Raw genomic sequence first — 21,374 nt, forward strand, 5'->3', positions numbered from 1 at the left:
CAACCAGCCCACCCCTCCGGGAGCTCGGTGCCGCCCTCCCAGCCCACCGCTCCATCCCACCGCCCATCCATCCAACCAGCCCACCCCTCCGGGAGCTCGGTGCCGCCCCTCCGGCGGCGTGTCCCGTGCGGGCCCGCCCCGGCCGCAGCGGCGCGGGCCATGGCGGAGCTCCAGGAGCGCCTCGAGGCGCTGGAGCGGCGGATGGAGCGGGCGGAGGCGGCGCTGCGGGAGCGGCCCCTCGCCGCCCTGCGGCTCCACGGGGTGAGCGCCGCGATGGGCGAACCGGGGGAGCCCCGGAGTGGGGCGAGGGGAGGTCGCTTGTGCGGCTGAGGGCGCTTAGGGGAGTGATGGGGGAGAGGAGGGCTGAGAGTGGGATGGGGGAGTCACGATGATGCACTGCTGGAGGTTGGGAGTGACACTGGGGGGGCACTGAGGGGCTGGTGGGATGTTGAGGGGCAGCCTGGGGGTCGCTTATGGGGCTGTTGGAGGAGGGTTTGTGGCTGGGAGGCAGCCTGGGGATCGCCCGTGGGGCTCTGGAGGGCTGGGAGCGGTTTGGGGGCGCTCCTGAGGGGGCTGCGGTGGCTTCCAGGAGACGGGATGGGAATCCAGTGGATTCCCGGCTGCCGGGAGCCGCTGGAGTGGCTCCTCAGGGGGCAGCACTGGGTTTCAGGGAACTGTGGGGATGGATCCGTTGGACTCCTGGGGATCTGGGAGCTGTTTGAGGGAGCTGCGGCGGCTTTCAGGAGACTGGGGATGAATCCAGTGGGCTGCTGGGAGCAGGCTGGTTTAGGAGACTGGGAATAAGCACGAGGGACTCCGTATGGGGATTTTGGAGCTTTTGAAGGGCTGGGGGTGGTCTGAGGGTCTGGGAGTTGTTGCGGGGAGTTGCCCTGTCCCCCATCCCAGCCCGTGCTGCAGGTCCCGGTGCTGTTCGAGGATGTGGCAGTGCGGTTCAGCCAGCAGGAGTGGGCAAGCCTGGACGAGGGACAGAAGGAGATGTACCGGAGCGTCATGGAAGGCAACTACGAGATGCTGGTGTCCCTGTGTAGGCTGCGTTTGCGCCGGTTTGGCAGCCCCAGGGAGCTCTCTTGGGGTCATTTCTCTGCCTCTTTGCCTTTCACTGGAATCTCCAGCTCTCAAATAATCCTCCCTTTTCCCTGTCCCCTCTGGCAGCGGTTGGAGTGTGGCAGGGGCACGCAGGACAGGGTAGTAAGTGCTTGGTGTCTTTTCCTCGTGGAGAACAGGTACCTTGTTGGTGTTGTCATCTCCTTGGGTTGTCACCTCCAAAATTCTCTGCCTGGGACACCCCATTCCATGAGAATTTTCCCTAAAATCCAACTTGAACTTCCCACTTGAAGCTGTTTCCTCTTGTCCTGTTCTCTGGGAGCAGGTCCTGATTCCCTCCTGGCTGCACTCTCCTGACAGGGAGCTGTGGAGAGCCAGAAGGTCCCCCTGAGCCTCCTTTTCTCCAGGATGAGCCCCCCAGCTGCTGGTGCTCTGTTCCCCTGGTCTGTTCCCTTCCCTGGACACGCTCCAGCCCCTCAATGTCTTCCTTGGCACGAGGGGCCCAGAATTGCCCCCAGGATTCGAGGTGTTCCCTCAGCACTGCCCTCATGCAGTCAGGAGCCTCACAATTCCCTTCCCGTCATTCAGGGTGTTTTCCTATCTGCAAGGTGAATTTCTGGGAGAACAGGGAATTCTGTAGCAGGGGCAGAGCAAGGATGGGTTTTCTTGCAGTTGTTCCCAGGGGACTGTCAGAGGCTGCTTTCCATATTCCCCTGTCAGCTCTGCCTGCTGTTTCCTGTCTGTATCCATAACTCCCGTCGTGGCCCCGGTCGGAGATGAAGTTTCCTGGGTTGGGCCTGGCTCTGTTGCCCAGCTGTGGGTGCAGGGTCCCTGTCCCATCACGTCCCTGATGTCTGTCCTGCTCTTGCCCAGACTGTGCCCTGTCCAAGCCTGAACTGTTACTGCAGCTGGAAAGAGAAGAGCTGAGCACGCCGCCGGAATCCGAGCCAGAGGCAGCAGAGGTGTCCCCAGAGCTGGCAGTAGGTGGGTGACACTGGGTTCCTGCTGTGCCACGAGCTTCTGGCTGCTCACTGGGACCATGAATCTCAGAATCCCAGAATTCTGGGTTTGGGTTGAGAGAAATCTTAAAGCTCCTCTCTTTCCAAGAGCTTTGGGCAGGAACACCTTGCACTAGTGCCGGTTGCTCCAAGCCTTTTCCAGCCTGGGACACTCCCAGGGATTGGGGGGTGTTCACTGTGAGGGAACACCTTCTGGGACATGTGGATAGCCTGGAAGCCCCTGCCCCAGCAGCTGCTGGGTGTGAGGGGTCCTGACACCCTGTGGAATGGGATTTTTCACTGGCTGCTGGTGAATCCAAATGTCCTTGTCCTCCACAGAGCCAGCCCGACAGAACTGCACCAGCAATGATGCACTGCCGGAGACAGAGACAAGGGAGAGGGGCTGCAGGGAGCCAGAGGAAAGAAGGAATGTGGCAGAGAAAAGTGGGAACTTGATAGAGGAAGGCGAGAACCTGGTGGAGGAAAGCTGGAGCCTAGTGGAGCTAAGTGGGAACCTGATAAAGGAAATCTGGGATGTGGCAGAGGAGAACAGGAGCCCAGCAGAGGAGAACAGGAGCCCAGCAGAGGAAAACAGGAGCCCAGCAGAGGAAAACAGGAGCCCAGCAGAGGAAAACGGAAGCCTGGCAGAGGAAAGTGGGAACCCAGCAGAGGAAAGTGGGAACCTGATGGAGGAAAGCAGGAGCCCAGCGGTCCCAGAGAACTGCAGCACACGTGAGTTCTTGGCTAATCCTGCTGCTGCTGCTGCTGTGAGGGGTCCTGGAGCCCTGCCTGGCTGTTCCTTCCCCACCTTCACCACCGCTCTTGCCCTCACAGCACCTGTCCCTCTGGAAGCCACTGCTGTCCTGGCGGATCTCAGCCAGCCGACCCCGTCTTCTCCCAGCCCTCTCTCTGTGCACTGTCAGGAAGCCGTGGGTCAGAACTCTTCTCCCCCTGCAGCAGGTACTGGGACAGAACCCTTAGCCCTCCTTGGTGGGCCCAGCAGCTTGGGGTGGGTCTATTGAGCCTCTCTCCAGGCTTGGGGCTTCCAGGAAAGGGAAGCAAATCCTGTTACCAGCCCTGAAACTGTTTGGGATATGGCATGACATCAGCATGCCTGCCCAGACAAGCTCCAGGGTGGTTGTCAGAGTTCCCTGTCCCCCTGGGTGATGTTTTCCACTTCAAACTGCTCCTGGGGTGTCTACAGGAATAAGCTGTGGCTGTTCCTGGCTTTTTCACAGTCCAGAGACTGAACTGGAAGAGGAGAGCAGGGCTGGGATTTGTGCTGGCTGGGAACAGGGTGGGAAGTGAGGGAGGGTGGGAGCAAAGCCCTTTGCTGTTCATGCCTTAAAACCACGTGGAAATTGATGTTTGGATTCTAAAAAATTCCCAGGAGATGCTGAAGCAGGGATCCCCATGGAGGTGCTGCAGGAGGAGGTTGCCGCAGAGAAGCCGTTAATGCCCAAACCACCGTCTGAGGGTCTGGAACAGGACAAGGGTCAGGAAGAGGAGGCTGTGAAGGATTCAGGGAATACTGGCCAAGAGCTGGTGGCCAACATTCCTGAAGAACCAGGAAAGGAGGTGACACCAGATGTCCACAAAACCACAGAACAGGCAGATCCCAGCCCAGGGGAGCCGGAGAAGGAGTCCTGCGAGGGCCGGCCCGTGGCCTGGCAGCGAAATTCCGCCCGGGAATTTTACTCCTGCCCCATCTGCAGGAAGACCTTCCTGCTGAAGATCAACCTCCTGATCCACCAGCGTGGCCACACCAACTGGGTGCCCTATGTTTGCGTCCACTGCGACCGCAAGTTCATGTCCAAGAAGAAAATCAGGCGGCACCTCCGCGCCTGGGCGGCCAATGGGACGTGCCAGCCCTCGGAGCTGGAGGTGTGTCCCAGCCAGGTGCCATGCCCAGTATCCCATCCCCAAACCTGGGCAGCTAACGGGACATACCAGGCCTCAAAGCCAGAGGAGTGTCCCAGTAGGACACCGTGCCCAACATCCCAGCCCCAGTCCTGGGCGCCCAATGGCACCTGCCAGCCCTTGGATGCAAATGCCTGTCCCAGCCAGGGGCCATTCCCGGCATCCCAGTGCCCAACATCCCAGCCCCAAACCTGGGCAGCCAACGGGACCTGTCAGGCCTCGAAACCAGAGGAGTGTCCCAGTAGGACACCGTGCCCAACATCCCAGCCCCAGTCCTGGGCGCCCAATGGCACCTGCCAGCCCTTGGATGCAAATGCCTGTCCCAGCCAGGGGCCATTCCCGGCATCCCAGTGCCCAACATCCCAGCCCCAAACCTGGGCAGCCAACGGGACCTGTCAGGCCTCAAAGCCAGAGGAGTGTCCCAGCCAGACCCTGTGCCCGTCCTCCCAGCCACAAGCCCCGAGCAGGGACTGTGGCACAGTGTGGCAGGAGCCCGGCCCGGCCAGGTGCTCGATGTCAGCTGGAAAAATGATGTACACGTGCACTGAGTGCCGAGAAACCTTCTCCAACCAGGGCTTCCTGACGGTGCACCAGCGCCGGCACTCCGGCCACCACCTCATCCTGTGTCCCTGCTGCAACCGCAGCTTCACCTGGGTCTCGGACTTTGTCCGGCAGCACTGGATGCACATGGGCGTGCGGCCCCACCAGTGCGGCATCTGCCAGAAGACCTTCAAGAGGTTCTCCCACCTCAAGGCGCACCAGAGGATCCACAGGCGGCAGGAGCGGCCGTTCACCTGCGCCAACCCGGTGCCCATGGCGGCACCCGCAGCAGGAGACGGGGTGGGAAGCCAGGCTGTGGCCCCCCAGGGATGGAACGCTGCTGTGGGACCTTGAGGTGTCCTCCCGTTGGATCTCAGGGTGTACACCCAGGGGTGGGAAGCTGCTGCTGAAATTTGAGGTGACCTCCCAGAGACTTAAGGTGACCTCCCGCGATGCTGCTGGTGGACTTTGAGGTGACGTCCCGGACACAGGGTGCTGCTGATGGACTTTAGGTTGACCTCCCTAGGATAGGAGGCTGCTGTCTGATCTTGAGGTGAAGAATGTGATGGTGCTGCTGGTGGGCTTAAGGTGTCTTCTCAGGAATAAGATGCTGCTGTTGAACTTTGAGGTGATCTCCCAAGAACAGGATGGTGCTACCAGACCTTGAGGTGACTCCCAGGGATGCAATGCTGCTGCTGGATTTTGAAGTGACCTCCTGGGGGCCGGAGGCCACTGTCAGATCTTTTCCCCTCTATCCCTCTTCAGATGAAGGCTGGAACATGGACATTTTCTGTCTCCCCTGCCCTGGTGTGGGGATGGGGGGCACCTGCCCAGCCCATGTGAGGAGGGGCTCCTTGTTCCCAAGCCCTGTGGGGTGGGTGGGATGCTGGGAATGGGTCCTTTTTCTGGAGAGTGCCAATAGATGCTGTAGAAACCAGGATGCTGCACATGGATTCCTTGAGGGGGCTCTGGGAGGGTCCTGCCAGGTCTGGCTGGGTGGGCAGCACCAGGAATGGGATCTGTGGGATGGCGTGATGGAAGAGTGAGAACGGAACACTGGGTGGGGGGTGTCACTTGCTGCTGGGGGGCTGCAGTCCCAGTGTGAGATGGGGTGGGATGGGATTGGGGGTCTGGATGAGCCTCTGGGAGTGGCACTGGGGTTGGGGATGGATGGGATGAGGATGGAATAAGGGTAGGGTGGGATGGATGGTGAGAGGGGGTGAGAGGGGATATGGATGGATGGCATGGGGGTGGATGGCAATGGGATGGATGTAGGGATGGGATTAGGATGGGGTGGGGTGTGACAGAATGGGATGTGGATGTGATGGAAACCAGGATGGGGATGGAGACAGGATGGGATGGGACTGATAGATCTTGGCTCTTCGCTGTGGGACCTGGCAACAGGACAAGAGGAACGGGCAGGAAACTGATGCCCAGGAAGTTCCACCTGGACATGAGGAAGAACTTCCACCCTGTGCAGTGACTGAGCCCTGGAACAGATTGTCCAGAGAGGGTGTGGAGCCTCCCTCACTGGAGACACTCCACAATGGTCTGGACACAATCCTGTGCCATGTGCTCTGGGATAACCCTGTGTGAGCAGGGAGGTGAGACCAGATGAGCCACTGTGGTCCCTTCCAGCCTGACCCATTCTGGGAGGGGATGGGGATAGTGTGGGGTCGGGCTGTAGATGGGATGGGATGGGATGGGATGGCATGGGATGGGATGGGACTGTAGATGGGATAGGATGGGATGGGGCTTCAGATGGGATGGGGCTGTAGATGGGACGGGGCTGTAGGCGGGGCCCGGCTGGCCGCGCTCCTCAGGGACAACTCCCGCCGCCTCCGCCGCATCCAGCGCCAGCTCCGCCGCTGCCGCTGCGGGGGCAACCGCACCGGCACCGGCAGCGGGACCGCCCGGGAGCGGACACAGGTAACCGCGACGGGGTCCGGGCCCAGGGAACCGGGACGGGCCCGCACCGGGACAGGATGGGCCACGGGGACGGGGATGCCACCCGGGGAACGGGAGCTAGCTCCAGGGAATGAGGAACGGAACGGGCACCGGGGAATGGGGATCGGGCTGAGCCCACGGGGACAAGGACAAGCTCTGAGGAATGGGGACGGGGACATGCCAGCGGTGGCAGGGACAAGTTCTGGGTAACGGGATGGGGATGAGCCCATGGTGGCGGGAGTGGGCCCATGGTAATGGGGATGAGTCGCAGGGACCGGGGATGTGCCCTCAGTGACGGGGATGGGGTGTAGGTGACGGGGACAAGCCCCAGATAACAGGAACATGCCAGCGGTGACAAACGGGGACAAGTGCCAGCTAATGGGAATGTGCCAAAGATGGACAGGGATAGCCGTGTCCCAGCTCACAGGGATGTGCCCAGGGTGACAGGGACAGGCCACAGGTGACAGAGATGTGCCCAAAGCAGTGGGAAAGTGCCCCAGGTGACCATGTGCCCATGGGAAGTGCTGTTGGCTCTCAGGAGCTGCAGGGAGCCAGATGGACACAGCTCGTCTGGTGCTTGTCCCTGTCCCCAGGGAAGAGAGGGAGCAGAACACCACCCCAAGCGTTTCAGCCATGTTGGGCCTTACTGGAGTGATGTGGGATGGTGCCACTGTCCTGCTCCCACCTGAGGGGTCACTGCTCACCTGGCTGCCAGGATGGATCCTGGGAATCTGCCCCTGGTCTGGGGAGGAGCAGCTGAGCCCTGCTGGGATGTCTGGGGATGTCCCCCTGGCATGGCTCTATCCACAGGAGCTCTGGCCCCCCGGGGCTCGGGGAGGGGCTCAGTGGGGACCCCCAGGTGGAGCCTCCTGTACTTCCAGGTGCCAGCGGCGGGCGAGGGTGAGGAGGCCGCTCTGCCGGAGCAGGAGCTGGGGAGCCTGGGCAGCCGGGAGCTCCGTGGGATCGCCAGGAAGGGGAATTACGAGGCCATGGTCCCTCTCGGTGAGGATCCCTCAGATCATGTCAGAAGCATCATCATCCCTGGGCTGATGCAGCTTCCAAACCTTCCCCACGTGGAACATGGGGGGATTCCAGGTGACACGTCCTGCAGCTGGTGTTCCTGCACTGTTTTTTCCTGGGATATGGGCTGTACATGGATCAACCTGCAGGGATTTGCTGCAGAGTCCTACATTTTAGTACTCTTTAATTTTGGGCTGAAATTTTAGAGCTTGGGTGTCCATCAGGCACTTCCTGGGATAAGCCAAAATCCCGTGCCTGGTTCGGCTGCCAGTGGCCTGTGTGATCAGATCCTGGAATTCCAGGACCCCGCTTTGGCTGGTCCCCACTGCCAGCAGCTCATCCCATTGTTCCCTCCTTCCCAGGGTCTGAGGATGCAGGTTCCAAACCTGCACTGCTGCCACCAGCCGAGGACAGGGAGGATCCAGGGAGCCCCAGGCTGCCGGAGAAGGGAGCGGTGCCAGGACAGCTTGGTGACAGTGAGTGACAGCAAGGGGGGCTGAGGATGGGCACTGACAACCTGCCCAGACTGGGCAGCATTCTTAAGGATGGAAAATGGAAAACCTGGGGCAAGGCTCAGTGGGGGTGGCTCTGGAGCTGGGTACCTGTGGGTGGATCTCCCTCCTGCTTTGGGGAGGCTTTGCTTTGATTCTTTTCCCTGGATTCACACACTTAAACTCTGCCATTCCTGATGGGGTTCTTTCCAGGATGGAGGACTCTGCACCTCAGCTTTGCCTTCACATTCCCTCTGGTTTGTTTTTTTTTGTGAGGATTGTATTGTCAGTCCATAGTGTCATTGAGTCCAGCATGCCCATGGCAGTGGTGAAGTCTCCATTCCTGGAAGGACTTAAAAGCTGTGTAGATGTGGCAGTTGGGGACATGGGACAGTGGTGGCCTTGGCAGTGCTTGGTTGATGATTGGATTTGATGATCTTGAAGGGCTTTGCAAACCTCACTAATTCTGTGATTCCATGATGTCCCTGAGGTCCAGCAAGCTGCCCGGACAACCCCCTTCACCCCATCTCTTCCTGGGAATCCCTTCCTGCTCCCTCTCCAGTTCCTCTCACCTCTGCTCCCGCTCCCACTCTGGAGCTGCAGGCACGGGAGGCCTTCCCTTCCCGGAATGAACTGTGGTCTCTCCACAGGTGAGATGATCGTGATCAAGACGGAAGAGCAGCAGCCGCAGGAGGACGGAGCCGAGCTCCTGGCACTGCCGATGGTGCCTGCGGTCAGGCTGGACGAGGAGGTTCCCCTCGGCCAGGAGCAGCCGGTTTCCTGGGAGAGCCACGGCGTGGCCGGGCCGAAGGCGGCCGGAGAGGGCTTGGGGGAATTCTGCCTGGGGGAATTCAAGCCGGTGGTGGTGCCGGTGGAGGCCCACCCTGCCCCGGGCCTGCCCTTCCCCACGGAGCACGCGCTGGGCGCGGGCACGGAGCAGCCGTTCGTGCTTGCCCAGGGAATGCCGCTGGGAGAAGACCCCGCGGCCGAGGTGGCGTCGCCGCAGCCCGGCTGGGAGCAGCAGAGCCCCCAGGACGATCCCCGGGCGCTGCCGCCGGGCTGGAAGAGCGTCCGGCTGACGCGGAACCTCCTGGCGCGGCAGCAGAGCCGGGAGAGGAAGAGCAACGGCTCCTTCATCTGCACGTCCTGCGGGAAGAGCCTGGCCCACCACGCCGCGCTGCTGCGGCACCAGCGCCTGCACACGGGCGAGCGGCCCTTCCAGTGCCCGGCCTGCGGCAAGAGCTTCAACGAGAAGTCCAACCTCAACAAGCACTACCGGATCCACACCGGCGAGCGGCCGTACCGCTGCCCCGCCTGCGGCAAGGGCTTCGTGCAGAAGCACCACCTGCAGAAGCACCAGCGCATCCACGGGCCGCAGCTGCGCAGCGCGTGGCCGGGCCGGGCGGCGCGGGGCAGCGCCGCCGGGGAGCGGCTCTACCGCTGCATCGAGTGCGCCGAGAGCTTCCCGCAGAAAGCGTCGCTGGAGGAGCACCAGCGCCGGCACACCCAGCAGCGGCCCTTCCAGTGCCACGGCTGCACCAAGAGCTTCCGGCACCGGCAGTCGCTGAACCACCACCAGAAGGTGCACGCCGTGGCCGCCTCTCCGGCCGGCAGCTTGCCGGGACACGAGCCGGAGCTGGAGCCCTGCGAGGCTCTGAGCCAGGACAATGGGTAGCCAGAGGGCTGGAGAAGGGAAGGGACAGTGGTTCTTCAGCGTGGGACACACCGGGCAGCTGGGACTTGTGGCAGCACCGGGAGTTTGTGCACGATGCTGTGGGACCACCTGGGTCTCAGGAGGAGGAGGAGGAGGAGGGAGCCTGCTGAGGAGTTCGCCAGGGAAGGGCCCAGGGTGGGATGGGACTGGCAGCAGAGGAGGGTGAGTGACTGGAGCTGACCCGGCAGTGCCGCTGCCCCCTGGATTCTTTCAGATCCCACGGTGGAACTCGGGTTGTTTGAACACCACCGCTGTGCAGGGAGGGGGGCGGGGAGTGGTCAGTGGCCTGGGGGCAGCTGATAGCCCCGAGGAGGCTGTGGGGGCTGGGTGGGAAGAGAATCAGATAAAGGACTGAGCTGACTGGTCTCCTGTTGTGCTCTGGGGCACCTGGGGGGTGACATCCCTGGCTCAGCAGGGATGGGGCCATCAGGGGAGGAATGCAGAGCTACCTGCTGGGAATGTGTGATGGGAATGTGGAGCAGTCACACAGGATTCTCAGTAGGAGAATGGGGGGGGACTTGGGGACTCCCTGGCAGTGCTGAGGGACATGTCCCACCCATGGTGGCCAGGCCCATTCCATCCCCTGCCCTTCCCTGCTTCCCTCACCGCTCATCCTTCCTGGCTGGCAGTCCACAACTCTCCCAGTGGTCTGCGGGCTCTGGAGCTGCTGGCACTGACTCCCAAAACCCTCCTGCTGAGAGCTGTCCTGGCTGATCCCAGTTCTGTGCCCACAGGCACCAGCACAGCCCCCAAAGCAGCCAGACATAGAGACAAATACTTTATTGATTCCACAGCCTGAGAAAGGGATCGGAAATGTCGCAGGAAATGCTGCTCCTCGTTACAGCAGATTTAGAAGTGCCAGGCTGGGGCTGCTTGCCCTTCTGCTGGCCTTCAGCACTGGCACACCAGCTCAGCCATGCCCCGGGATCAACTGGGGAGCACTGGCATCTCTGTGTGGGCAGGGATAACCAACCAATGGCTCACTGCCAGATCCATGGTCATGTGTCTGCCACTGGCACCCCGCCTGGCTCCTGCTGCAGGCTGGGAATGCTCCACACCGAAATCCCAGGGGCAGGAAGTGTGAGACACCAGCCCAGAGGAGCAGTGGGATGTCATGTGTATTCCTATGAAGCAGCTCAGATGCTGCTGTCCATCCCATGGAGCAGGAGGTGGCTGAGGATCACACCTGGATGTGGCACAGGCGTTCCCTCAGCTCCCAAAGCTTCCCACAGCAGCACCATCACACCCTGGGAGTGACTCGGAATGAAAGATGGGAAAAGCCCACCAGTGCTCACTGCTCAGAGAGGGACAGAGATCTCAGGATATCAAATAATTACATCCAACAACTCAAAACAAAAAAAACTGGAAAACTTAAATGCAGGAGTCCCAACAGCTGCTCCACCGTGTCCGTGTGGCGCTGGCTCCGGGCAGGAGGTTCTCCCTGTGCACACCCAGCGTGTGGAAGGCACGTGGGGCTCTGGCCAAGGACACTGCTCTGGTGGCTCCAGGGGACACTGGGGCAGCGCCAGGCCTGGCTTCCACTGGCTGCCTCCGGGCAGGTCCCCTCTCCCTGACTGAGGTAGCTGCAGAACTGTTTTCCCATAGGATTCATTACGGTGGGATTTTGGGCAAAAGGGGACGAGCTGTGGTTGGGAGAGTGGGAGCTTCCTCTAGAGCTGAGGGGCTGCTCCGTGCAGGCGGATCCACGAGGATTGGGGTGCTGCTGCAGCATGGGGCTGGCTGACCCGTCAAGTATTCCTAAAATCACTCTGCACCTGTGCAGGATAGTCCTGAGAGTGCCGTGGCCTTCCTCACGGACCTGCCGGGATCCCTGGAATATGCCAGCACAGAATATTGGGGTTTGGTTTGTCCTATGGATCTTCCAGTGCAAAGCTCCAGTGTTCCCAACCTGCTGAAGGGGCTGTTGGTGGATCTCCTCCCCAGGGTGGGGGTGGCCAGGACACGGTGGGGTCTCAGAGATGTCACTCTCCATCTGGTGTCTCAGTCAGGATGCTTGTTCCATGGAGCAAAGGGCTCTATGGGAATGCTGCCAGCTCCATTCCCTTCTCCCTGCCCTCTTCAGTTGTGTTTCCGAATGCAAGGAGTCAGCTCCAACATCGAAGAATGCGAAAGCTCTGCTCCTGTATGACCAGGATTCACCTGGTCATCTCCCAGGAATGTCAGCTTGGGAAAATTCCAAGTATCAGCCAACAGGAACAAGTCAGTGGAATGGTGAAGCATTATGGATCACTGGAGGCTTCTGCAATTTGCTCTCTGTTGTGGTCACCAAGCTTCCCATTCTTTCTACAACTCGGGAAGCTCCTAAAACACAGCAGATTCCCATTCTTGGTGTCCCACCAGGTGCAAACCCAACAAGCAGCTTCCTTCCAGGGACACGCACAGCTCAGATCTGTCCTGGGGTCTGTCATTTCTCTGTCATCTCCGAAACCACTGCCCTCGTTCCCAGCTGGACCACGGGCTGCACAGCTTTCCTGATGCAGTCAGGGAGTGGGGAGCCCTTGTCCGGGAGCCCCAGTGGCATTGCCTCCAACAGCAGCACATTGGGCAGGCTCGCTCTTGCAGCCTCAGGGCTCCCATTCTCTCGGGAAGGGCTCCTCTCGGCCTCGGGAGCTTGGTGCTGCAGGGACGCCGGGATAGCAGCAGGGGGCTGGGCCTTGGCCTCCCGCTGGAGTGCGGCCAGAGCCCTCTCATGGATCTTCTTGTGGCGCAGGAGGTGATTGCTGCGGGTGAAGCACTTGTTGCAGGAGCTGCAGCAGTAGGGCCGGTCCCGCATGTGCGTCTGGAGGTGCCGCCGCATCGACGTGGACCAGGCCAGGAACTTCTTGCAGTGGGGGCACTTCTGCCTGGGGTTGGGCGGCTGCACGATCCCTGTGCCAGACAGGCCCTCTCTGTCCGGCTCCTCCTTGGGCTGGCCCAGCCAGGTCCCCCCGGCGTGGCCGCCGCCGCACAGGTCCCTGCGCGGGCGGATGCGCAGCTCGGGGTGGACGTTGCCCCAGACCTTGGCCCCGAAGGCTCTGTCCTTGACGTGGATGCCGCGGTGAAGGTCCAGGTGCCGCTTGGTGCTGAAGCCGATCTCGCACACGGGGCACTCGTAGGGCCCCTCCTTGGCGTGGCTGCGCTGGTGGATGATGAGGTTGATCTTGAGGCGGAAGCGCTTCCCGCACTCCGTGCAGGGATGGGACCATTCCCGCACGTACCCGCGCCGGCAGTTGCCCATCAGGAGGTTGCTGGCCTCGCACCGGTTCGGCTTCTTCTTGATCTTGGCTTTCACCAGCTCGTTTTTGGGACACTTCTGGATCTCTGAATCGGGAGAGGGTGTGGATTCCTCTGCCAGCAGCTCAGGCTCCTCTTCCTTCACCTTGATGTCCTCAAGAAAAGCCCCTTCACACAGTGTTTCATCTTCCATGGATAAGGCTTCCTCTGGAACAAAGAGACACCATGTTGGTGTCAGCACCAGTGTGACACAGGACCAGGGCCCTCCCTGTGCTGGCACTGCCAGGGCACCTCCAGGTCCAGGGGCAGCTCTGGGCTTCTCATGACATGAAAGACATTGAGGGGCTGGAGCGTGTCCAGGAAAGGGAAGAGTCTGGAGCCCCAGGAGTGGCTGAGGGAGCTGGGAAGGGGCTGAGCCCAGAGAAAAGGAGGCTCAGGGGGGACCTTGTGGCTCTGCACAGCTCCTGCCAGGAGGGGACAGTGGCAGGGGTGGGCTCTGCTGCCAGGGAATAGGGACAGGGCAAGGTGAAATGGCCTCAGGCTGGGCCAGGGAAGGTTTAGGTTGGATATTGGGAAAATTCCTTCCCCAAAAGGGTTGTCCAGCCATGGCACAGTGGCCCCGGGCAGGGATGGAGTGCCCATCCCTGGAGGGCTCCCAGGTGGGTGCCCTCGGGACCCCACCTCTAAACCCACGTGACGCTGTAGGAAAAAAATAAAAGGAACCCCTGAAGCTTCATTTTCCCTCCCTGTTTCAAGCCCATCAGCTCTGGAAGCTGCTTCCCACACGCCTGCCAGGCCCCATGTCCCCAGCACAGGGTGACTCACCAGTGTCAGGCTCTCCCGGGTCCTCCTCCATCTCCGCGTCCTCCTCTGCCGCCGTCCCCAGCTGATTGTCCCCCAGGGACATCACGTTCATCATCAGGATGGGGAGCTCTGTTTGCAGGGAACAGGAATTTGAAAGACCCATGGAGACCTCCCAGGTCCCTGCTCCAGCATTATGAATCAGGGATTGCTGGGAGTCTGTGGAAGAGCTGGAGAAAGCTGCAGCTCAAGATCAGCTATCAGGAAAATTCCTTCTGGAAAGGGCTGTCCAGCCCAGGAACAGGCAGTGGAGTCCCTGCTCCTGCAGGGATTTAAAAGCTGTGTGGATGTGGCATCTGGGGACATGGGGCCTTGGCAATGCTGTGGGACAGTTGGACCCAATGGTCTCAGAGGGCTTTTCCAACCCCAGCGATTCTGGTGTCAGGAGGAACTGCAGTGAAGCCACACATGGGCCAAAAGCAGAGGGAGGGCTGGGAGGGAAGGACACCAAGGTGCCACATGCCACCACCTCACAGAGCAGCCTCACCCCACCACCTCCACAGGCTGCAATCCCATGTTCAGACCCTCTTCCAACGTCCCGTGACATCCCAAGGCCCCCTGGCAATGCCTCTCCAAGCACCAGGGCCATGCACCTCTGCCCTGGAGAGCTGGGGAAGGGGAAGCACATCCTCCCTGGCACACCTGGAACTCACCTGGGCCAGCTTCCAAGGGCATGGCATCCTCTCCCGAAGCCTCTTCCTGCTGCTCCATCTCTCCTGGTGTCTGTGGGGGCTTCTGATTGTGGGGGACACCTGTCTGGAGGGGGTTCTGACTGTCCCCAGTCTGTGTCTGAGGCAGTGTCTGGCTGTCCCCACTCTCTGCCTGTGGGGACTTGGGGCTGTTCCCAGTCTGTGTCTGAGGCAGTGTCTGGCTGTCCCCACTCTCTGCCTGTGGGGACTTGGGGCTGTTCCCAGTCTGTGTCTGTGGGGGTTTTGGGCTGTTCCCACTCTGTGTCCTTGGGGACTTTGGGCTGTTCCCACTCCGTGTCCATGGGGGTTCGGGGCTGTTCCCATTCTGTATCCTTGGGGACTTTGGGCCGTTCCCACTCCGTGTCCATGGGGACTCTGGGCTGTTCCCACTCTGTATCCTTGGGGACTTTGGGCTGTTCCCACTCTGTGTCCATGGGGGTTCTGGGCTGTTCCCATTCTGTGTCCTTGGGGACTTTGGGCTGTTCCCATTCTGTGTTCTTGGGGACTTTGGGCTGTTCCCACTCCGTGTCCAAGGGGACTCTGGGCTGTCCCCACTCTGTATCTGTGGGGTTTTCTGGCTGTTCCCACTCCGTGTCCATGAGGATTTTGGGCTGTCCCCAGTCTGTATCTGTGGGGGGTTCTGGCTGTCCTCAGTCTGTATTTGTGGGGTTTTCTGGCTGTTCCCACTCCGTGTCCATGGGCACTTTGAGCTGTTCCCACCCTGTGCCCATGGGCACTTTGGGCTGTTCCCACTCCGTGTCCATAGGGATTTTGGGCTGTCCCCATTCTGTGTCTGTAGGGGTTTCTGGCTGTTCCCACTCCGTGTCCATGAGGATTTTGGGCTGTCCCCAGGTTGTATCTGTGGGGGGTTCTGGCTGTCCCCATTCTGTGTTTGTAGGATTTTCTGGCTGTTCCCACTCCGTGTCCATGAGGATTTTGGGCTGTCCCCAGGTTGTATCTGTGGGGTTTTCTGGCTGTTCCCACTCCGTGTCCGTGGGGATTTCGGGCTGTTCCCACTGTGTGACTCTGGGGTTTTCTGGCTGTCCCCAGGCTGTATCTGTGGGGTTTTCTGGCTGTCCCCAGGCTGTGTCCATGAGGGCTCGGGACCCTTTTCGTTGCTGGGCTCTTCATCCCTCTCGAGGCAGCTCCAGCTGCTGGGTTTGGACTCGGCACCGTCTGTTCCCAGGGCACAGAACAGGGCCTTTGTTAGGATTTAACTGCACCTTTATCCTGCCAGATTCCCAAATTGAGCCCTGTCCCCTCTCCCAGCCCCGGCAGAGACACAAACACCTCCAACCCCAGTGGCAGAGCTCCCTCCTTGGCCCCATGGCAGGATCCACACGGGAGAGAAGCTCCGAGTAACAGAACATGAGCCCCAAAGGAGATGTCCCTCTGTGTCCCTTTTCCTCTCCCCAAACTCCCACCTGGGCTCCAGGTGACTTTTCCCATGGGACAGCACCTGCCCAGCTTCTCCTGGGGTGCCTTTAATCTTCCCAGCTCTTCAATCCTGCAGGAAAGAGCCCTCGACCACGGCTCTTCCCACATCTCCACTGCTCCCAGCTCTGTCTGGGTCTGTCTGTTCTTTTCCAGCACTTTCCACCTTCTGCCCAGCCCTCCCACTCTAAATCCATGCCCCAAGGCTCCCCAGACTCCTCTGTTCCCCCAGGACAAGCAAGCAGCTCCAGCCTCCTCCTCCCAGCTCAGCTCCCAGTTCCTCACTTCCCAGCACGTTTCCTGCCCCTCCTCAGCAGGCAGGAATGTCTCTGGAGCCCCAGTCTTACAGGAGGCCTCTCCCACTGCTCCAGACCCTCCTGCAAGGCTTTGACTGCTCTTCTCCACGGGATTCATCCCACCAAGCACAACCACTCCTCTTGGGATGAAGATTCACAGCGCTCTGGGGTGCTCCAGTCCAGGGAGCGAGCCCTTCCTTCCTCAGGAAGGGGAGATCTCCAGGAGCAGCCACCTCCTCCTGGCACCCACCTGGGGCAGCTTCCACGGGGCTTCCATCTCCTCCAGCCTCGTCTGCCTTGTCCCTCTCTTCTGCTGCCCAGAGGGGCTCCTGACCGTCCCCAGCCTGTGTCCACGGGGACTCCTGACCCTCTCTGTCACTGAGCTCTTCATCCCTCTCCAGCTGGGACAGGATGTCGGGCTTGGACACGGCGTAGTCTGCTCGTGGGGCAGAGGATGGGGGTTGATTAGGATTTGGCTGTGTCTTTAGTCGGCACATTCCAACAGTGACCCTTGTCCCCTATCCCGGTCCTGGTGGAGACACAAACACCTCATCCCTACTCCAAACACTTCCTTGGCCCCAAGGCAAGATCCACCCTCAAGCACAGCTTGGGGAGCAGCTGAGGCAGAGAGGATCTTAACCAGCAGAACATGAGCAAAAATCCCAAACGACGGAAAAGCTTTGGATGGAACATTTCCCTCTAGTGGAAGTCAGGGACACCTCCCACTATCCCAGGTTGCTCCAAGCCTCATCCAACCTGGCTTTGGACACTGCCAGGGATGTGGGCAACCTGGGCCAGGCCCTCACCACCTCACAGCCTTCCAAACCCAGGCTATTCCATGAGCTCCAGCCCCCCAGGCCTTACCCAGGGACACCAAGGTCTCATAGTTGCCCCTCATGACGGCCCTGTACAGATCCTTCTGCCAGCGCTCCAGCCTCTCCCACTCCAGCTCGTTGAAATACACCGAGATGTCATCGAAGGTGAGCGGCACCTGGAATCACAGGGAACCCCCTGGAACCACGCCTGGCTCGGGACACGTCCAGCCCTGCTGTGGGGGCACGCAGGAGCTCGGCCCCCAGCCCGTGCACAGTCCCCAGGATGCCTGGGAAGCGCCGCCGCTACCTTGGGGATCTCCCCTCCGGAGGCGGGGGGCAGGCGCAGGATCCAGAAGTTCCTGTTCTTGAGGAGGTTCTCCAGGTTGAGCAGGCGCTGCTGCAGCTGCCCGTAGCCCTGCAGGAGGGTGCTGAGGGCGGCCAGGCCGCTGCCCAGCTCCCCGACCAGGTTCTCGCAGGCCAGCAGCCGCCGCTCCGCGCGCTCCGTGCGGCTCCGCAGCTCCTGCAGCTCCGACGGGGCCGTGCCCGCCGCCGCCTTCCGCCGGAGGCTGCCCGGCACCTGCGGGGGTTCGGGGTCAGGGGCCTGGCCATGGTGTGGTCAGGGAGTGGGGACCCGCTCGGGACCCCCCGGTAGCCCCGAGGGATCTGCCAGAGCCTGGCCGCCACCCCCATGTCCCCCTGTCCCCACCCTGCCACGGAGCAAAGGGAGACCCCCTGAGCAGACACCCCAGCAGCACCTCTGGGGGGTTCCCCAGCTCCAGCTCTCCCAGAGCAGCGTCCCTGGGAGATCCCTTCGCCCCCACGAACCGGCATCCCTGGGGCAGCCCATCCTCCCGAGCTGTCACCCACGCCCAGATTCCAGAGGGACACCCCTGACTCCCTGCCCCAGCACCCCTGGGGGCTCCCCCAGCACCCCCTCCCTGGGGGACCCCTCAACCCCCCAGAACCAGCTGTCCCAGCGACCCCCGAGCTGTCACCCCCGAGGGCCGCCCCATGCCACCTCCCTCCCGCCATCCCCAGCGCCCTGAGGGGCCGCCCTGACCCCCAGAGCCACTTCCCCCGTGGGACCCCCGCGCGCCCCTGACCCAGCACCGCTGCCGCCCGCCCCGTCCCGTGTCCCGTCGCGCATCCCGGCCCGTGCCCGCGGCCCGGGCGGGCCCTGACCTGCGCGGGGCCAGGCCCAGGGTCACCAAGGCCGGAGCTGCGGACCCTCAACTGGGAGCCCTGTGGGACCCCCCAGACCAGCCCCACATCCTCTGGGAGCAGCATTCCTGGGAGATCTCCCCATCCCTGGGATCCAGCATTCCCGAGGATCTGCCATTCCCCTGAACTGGGAGCCCTGTGGGACCCCAGGACCAGCTCCGCGTCCTGTGGGAGCAGCATTCCTGGGGGATCTCCCCATCCCCGGGATCCAGCATTCCTGAGGATCCGCCATTCCCGAGGATCCGCCATTCCCCTGAACTGGGAGCCCTGTGGGACCCCAGGACCAGCTCCGCGTCCTGTGGGAGCAGCATTCCTGGGGGATCTCCCCATCCCTGGGATCCACCATTCCTGGGGATCCGCCATTCCCCTGAACTGGGAGCTTGGCGTCCTCTGGGAGCAGCATTCCTGGGAGATCTCCCCATCCCTGGAGATGGGGAGATCTCAGCATTCTGGGGGACCTCCCATTGCCCTGGACTGCCGTTCCTGAGGGACCCTCGGGACCAGCACCCCGCAGTCCCCCTGTGCAGACACCCCCCGGGCTGGCCGTGACCCGCGGTGTCCCCGGTGTCCCCGGTGTCCCCGGTGTCCCCAGCCCAGCGTGGGGTGGCTCTCTCGGTGTCGCTCTCCCTGCGCGTGTCCCCCCAGACGCACCCGCTCGCTCCGGTGTGCCGGCTTTATTCGGGGGCTTGGCAAAGCGGGGGCGGCTGCCCCAGAGGCATTTTGGGGGTGGGAAGGGCGGGGGGCTCGGGCAGGGCAGGGGGCGGGCGGCTGAGCTCCGTGCTGGGGCTGCTCCCGGTGTGCAGCGGCATTCCCAGGCTCGGGCACCGCTCCCGCCGCGCTCTGGGCTGCTCGGTGACTCCTGCCGGGCTCCGCTGTCACCGCTCACGGCAGCGGGAGGCGCCCGGGGTGTCCGGCGGGCAGGGCCGGCTGCGGGCTCTCCCTCCTGGCTCTGCGCTGCGGGAGTGAGCGCGGCGTCACAGGGAGCCGGGGAGAGGGAGAGCCCATCCCACCGCATCCCATCCCACCGCATCCCATCCCACCGCATCCCATCCCATCCCACCGCATCCCATCCCATCCCATCCCATCCCATCCCATCCCATCCCATCCCATCCCATCCCATCCCATCCCATCCCATCCCATCCCATCCCAATCAGACCCCACCCCATCCCATCCCGTCCCTTTCCCACCCCAATCTCCATTCCCACCCCATTCCCGGGCAGCCCCGGTACCTCCAGTCCCGTCCCGCTCCGATCCCGCCTGCCCGGCTGAGCCGCATCCTCCTCCCGGGAATTCCAGGGCATGGACTGCGACTCCTGCGGGACACAGGCGAGTGTGGGAGCCCCATCCCCTCCCCATCCCCTCCCCATCCCCGGGGCAGGGCATTCCCGCATTCCCGCATTCCCGCTCACCTCGCTCAGCACGGAGAAGCAGCCGGAGCAGGGTCTGTGCGGCCGCCGCCGGCCCTGCGGGGGAAGGCTGGGATCGGCATCTCCCGGAGCAGGGAATGCGGGCAGGAGCGGGAATGCCGTGATCCCCCCGCGGCTCCCGGGACTGCCGAGCCCATCCCCGCAGGGCCGGGGGGGCTGGAAAAGCCGCTCCCCGGGATTTACCCCGGGATTTACCGGGACAGCCCCGAGCAGCGGGAGGGGCCGCGGGGCCGAGCTCCGCCATTCCCAGCCCCGTTATTCCCAGTTTTCCCCCCTCCCCACGCACAACCGACCTCTCTCCCGCGCGTGGGCGCCCCGTGCTCAGCTCCGGCCACGGCCACGGCCACGGCCACGGCGGCACCGAGCAGCCACAGCCTCATGGCGGCCCCGCTGGACATTGGCCCCGGCGGCACCGCGGTGACCCCGGGGAGGTCACGCAGGGCCGGACACAGGGAGAGGAGAGGAAAGGGCCTGGATGAGGGATGAGCTGGGGGGAAGCTCTCCCCAGAGCTCTGCCCCGGGGGTCCTGCTCTCGCTGCACGCCTCTCACGGGGTCCTGGAATCCTGGCCTGGCCTGGGAGGGGATTTCGGGATCATCCAGCCAACAGCAATTCCTGCTCCTGCAGTAACCCCCACAATTCCAGCTTCTGGGATTGCTGTTAAACCACACCAGGCTGGCTGTGCCCGTTCAGTGATCGGCAGTTAGTCCTGGCCGCTCCTGAGGATCCCCAGGACATGATGGAATTTGACTCATTCCAGATTTCTGGCTTTGGTGGCGCAGATGTGAAGCACAGAGCAATTCCACACGGAATTCCAGGAGGTACCAACACTATTAGATGGAGACTGCTTGTGCGGGGCTGTGGGAAGGGAATCATGGACAAGCTGCATGTGGGAGGCACAGAATCGTCGGGAAATTTATCCAGGAGAAGCGGGAAACGTGGAGGAGGCGCAGGCAGGGAGGGACGAGCGGGCAGCGCAGGCCTCAGGCAGGGCCGCGGCAAATCCCAGAGCCGGGACCAGCTCTGCGACATTCCTGCTGGAAAACCTGGTGGTTCCCACGCTAAATTTGGGATTTCGGGAGAATCTGGAGGCCAAACGGGATCAGAGCGGGCGGGATCCCGGCGGGCTCGGCCTGCGCTCGCAGGGAACAGCGACAGCACGGGAGGGAACGGCCTCAGGGGAGGCACACCGGGACAATCCCTCCCGGGAAGGGCCGTGCCGCGTCCCCGTCCCCATTCCCGTTCCCGTTGGGATTTGACCCCGGCTCCGGGCCCGCCTGCCGTGCCGGGGTCACCGCGCCGCTTCCGGGGCGCCGCTTCCGGTTGAGCCATGGCGGCGCTTCCGCTGTGGGCGGGGCCTGTGCCGGAAGCGCGTGCGGGTGAGGGGGCGGGAGGCGCCGGGACCCCCCCGAGCCCCCCCGGGACCCGCGGGGCCCCCCGGCCAACATGGCGGGGCAGGCGCAGGTAGGAGCCGGGAGATGGCGGGGGGAGCCCCGGGCCGCCCTCGCCGCCGCCCGGGCCCTCGATGTGCGGGGATCCAGGGGGGTCCCGCGGCGCCCCCTCGGCAGCTGCTGGCGGGGCTCGGCCTCCAATGGCGAGGGACCCCCCACCCTCACCACCCTCCCAGCCCCACCCCGAAAACCCAAAAGACCCCCCCAAATCACCCCCATCACACCCCTGATCCCACCCTGCCACCCCCTCCG

General features: G+C 62.5%; 3 protein-coding genes across 5 annotated transcripts in view; 2 read left to right on the plus strand and 1 right to left on the minus strand.

The window, feature by feature from the left end:
* Positions 1–42: 42 nt before the first annotated feature.
* Positions 43–10,001, plus strand: LOC120510550 (zinc finger protein 628-like). Its single transcript, XM_039726463.1, has 12 exons — positions 43–261; positions 907–1,354; positions 1,939–2,049; positions 2,403–2,570; positions 2,898–3,023; positions 3,454–3,947; positions 4,557–4,823; positions 5,050–5,111; positions 6,302–6,452; positions 7,352–7,565; positions 7,853–7,966; positions 8,632–10,001. Exons 1-12 carry the CDS (start codon positions 160–162, stop codon positions 9,654–9,656), a joined length of 3,282 nt encoding a protein of 1,093 aa, XP_039582397.1. The 5' UTR covers positions 43–159; the 3' UTR covers positions 9,657–10,001.
* A 353-nt stretch (positions 10,002–10,354) lies between these two features.
* Positions 10,355–18,171, minus strand: LOC120510551. Its single transcript, XM_039726464.1, has 7 exons — positions 18,085–18,171; positions 17,332–17,625; positions 17,074–17,200; positions 16,460–16,645; positions 14,444–15,655; positions 13,755–13,862; positions 10,355–13,136 (listed from the first exon to the last, which is right to left on the minus strand). The coding sequence occupies exons 1-7, from the start codon at positions 18,169–18,171 to the stop codon at positions 12,121–12,123; spliced, it is 3,030 nt and encodes a 1,009-aa protein (XP_039582398.1). The 3' UTR covers positions 10,355–12,120.
* Positions 18,172–20,244: 2,073 nt separating this feature from the next.
* LOC120510630 (zinc finger protein 90-like) overlaps positions 20,245–21,374 on the plus strand; it is a 5,715-nt gene continuing 4,585 nt past the window's right edge. For 2 of the 3 annotated variants that reach the window (XM_039726630.1, XM_039726631.1), the window contains exon 1: positions 20,245–21,135. In XM_039726630.1, coding sequence (XP_039582564.1) covers positions 21,118–21,135 — 18 coding nt within the window. In that variant the 5' untranslated portion in view covers positions 20,245–21,117. The remainder of the gene's footprint in view (positions 21,136–21,374) is intronic. The other variant, XM_039726629.1, reaches the window with a different exon arrangement.

The sequence above is a fragment of the Passer montanus genome, unplaced genomic scaffold (assembly GCF_014805655.1).
Source record: "Passer montanus isolate IOZ18808 unplaced genomic scaffold, ASM1480565v1 scaffold59, whole genome shotgun sequence".
Taxonomy (NCBI): Eukaryota; Metazoa; Chordata; class Aves; order Passeriformes; family Passeridae; genus Passer; species Passer montanus.

Excerpts from the sequence above, each read along its gene's own strand:
- LOC120510550 (XM_039726463.1), top strand. The coding sequence starts at position 160 with ATGGCGGAGCTCCAGGAGCGCCTCGAGGCGCTGGAGCGGCGGATGGAG. Across the intron at positions 2,050-2,402 it reads GTCCCCAGAGCTGGCAGTAG|AGCCAGCCCGACAGAACTGC; the intron begins GTGGGTGACACT and ends TGTCCTCCACAG. Across the intron at positions 6,453-7,351 it reads CCGCCCGGGAGCGGACACAG|GTGCCAGCGGCGGGCGAGGG; the intron begins GTAACCGCGACG and ends CTGTACTTCCAG.
- LOC120510551 (XM_039726464.1), bottom strand. The coding sequence starts at position 18,171 with ATGCGCGACGGGACACGGGACGGGGCGGGCGGCAGCGGTGCTGGGTCA. Across the intron at positions 17,201-17,331 it reads CCGGAGGGGAGATCCCCAAG|GTGCCGCTCACCTTCGATGA; the intron begins GTAGCGGCGGCG and ends CTGTGATTCCAG. Across the intron at positions 16,646-17,073 it reads TGAGACCTTGGTGTCCCTGG|ACTACGCCGTGTCCAAGCCC; the intron begins GTAAGGCCTGGG and ends CCCCACGAGCAG.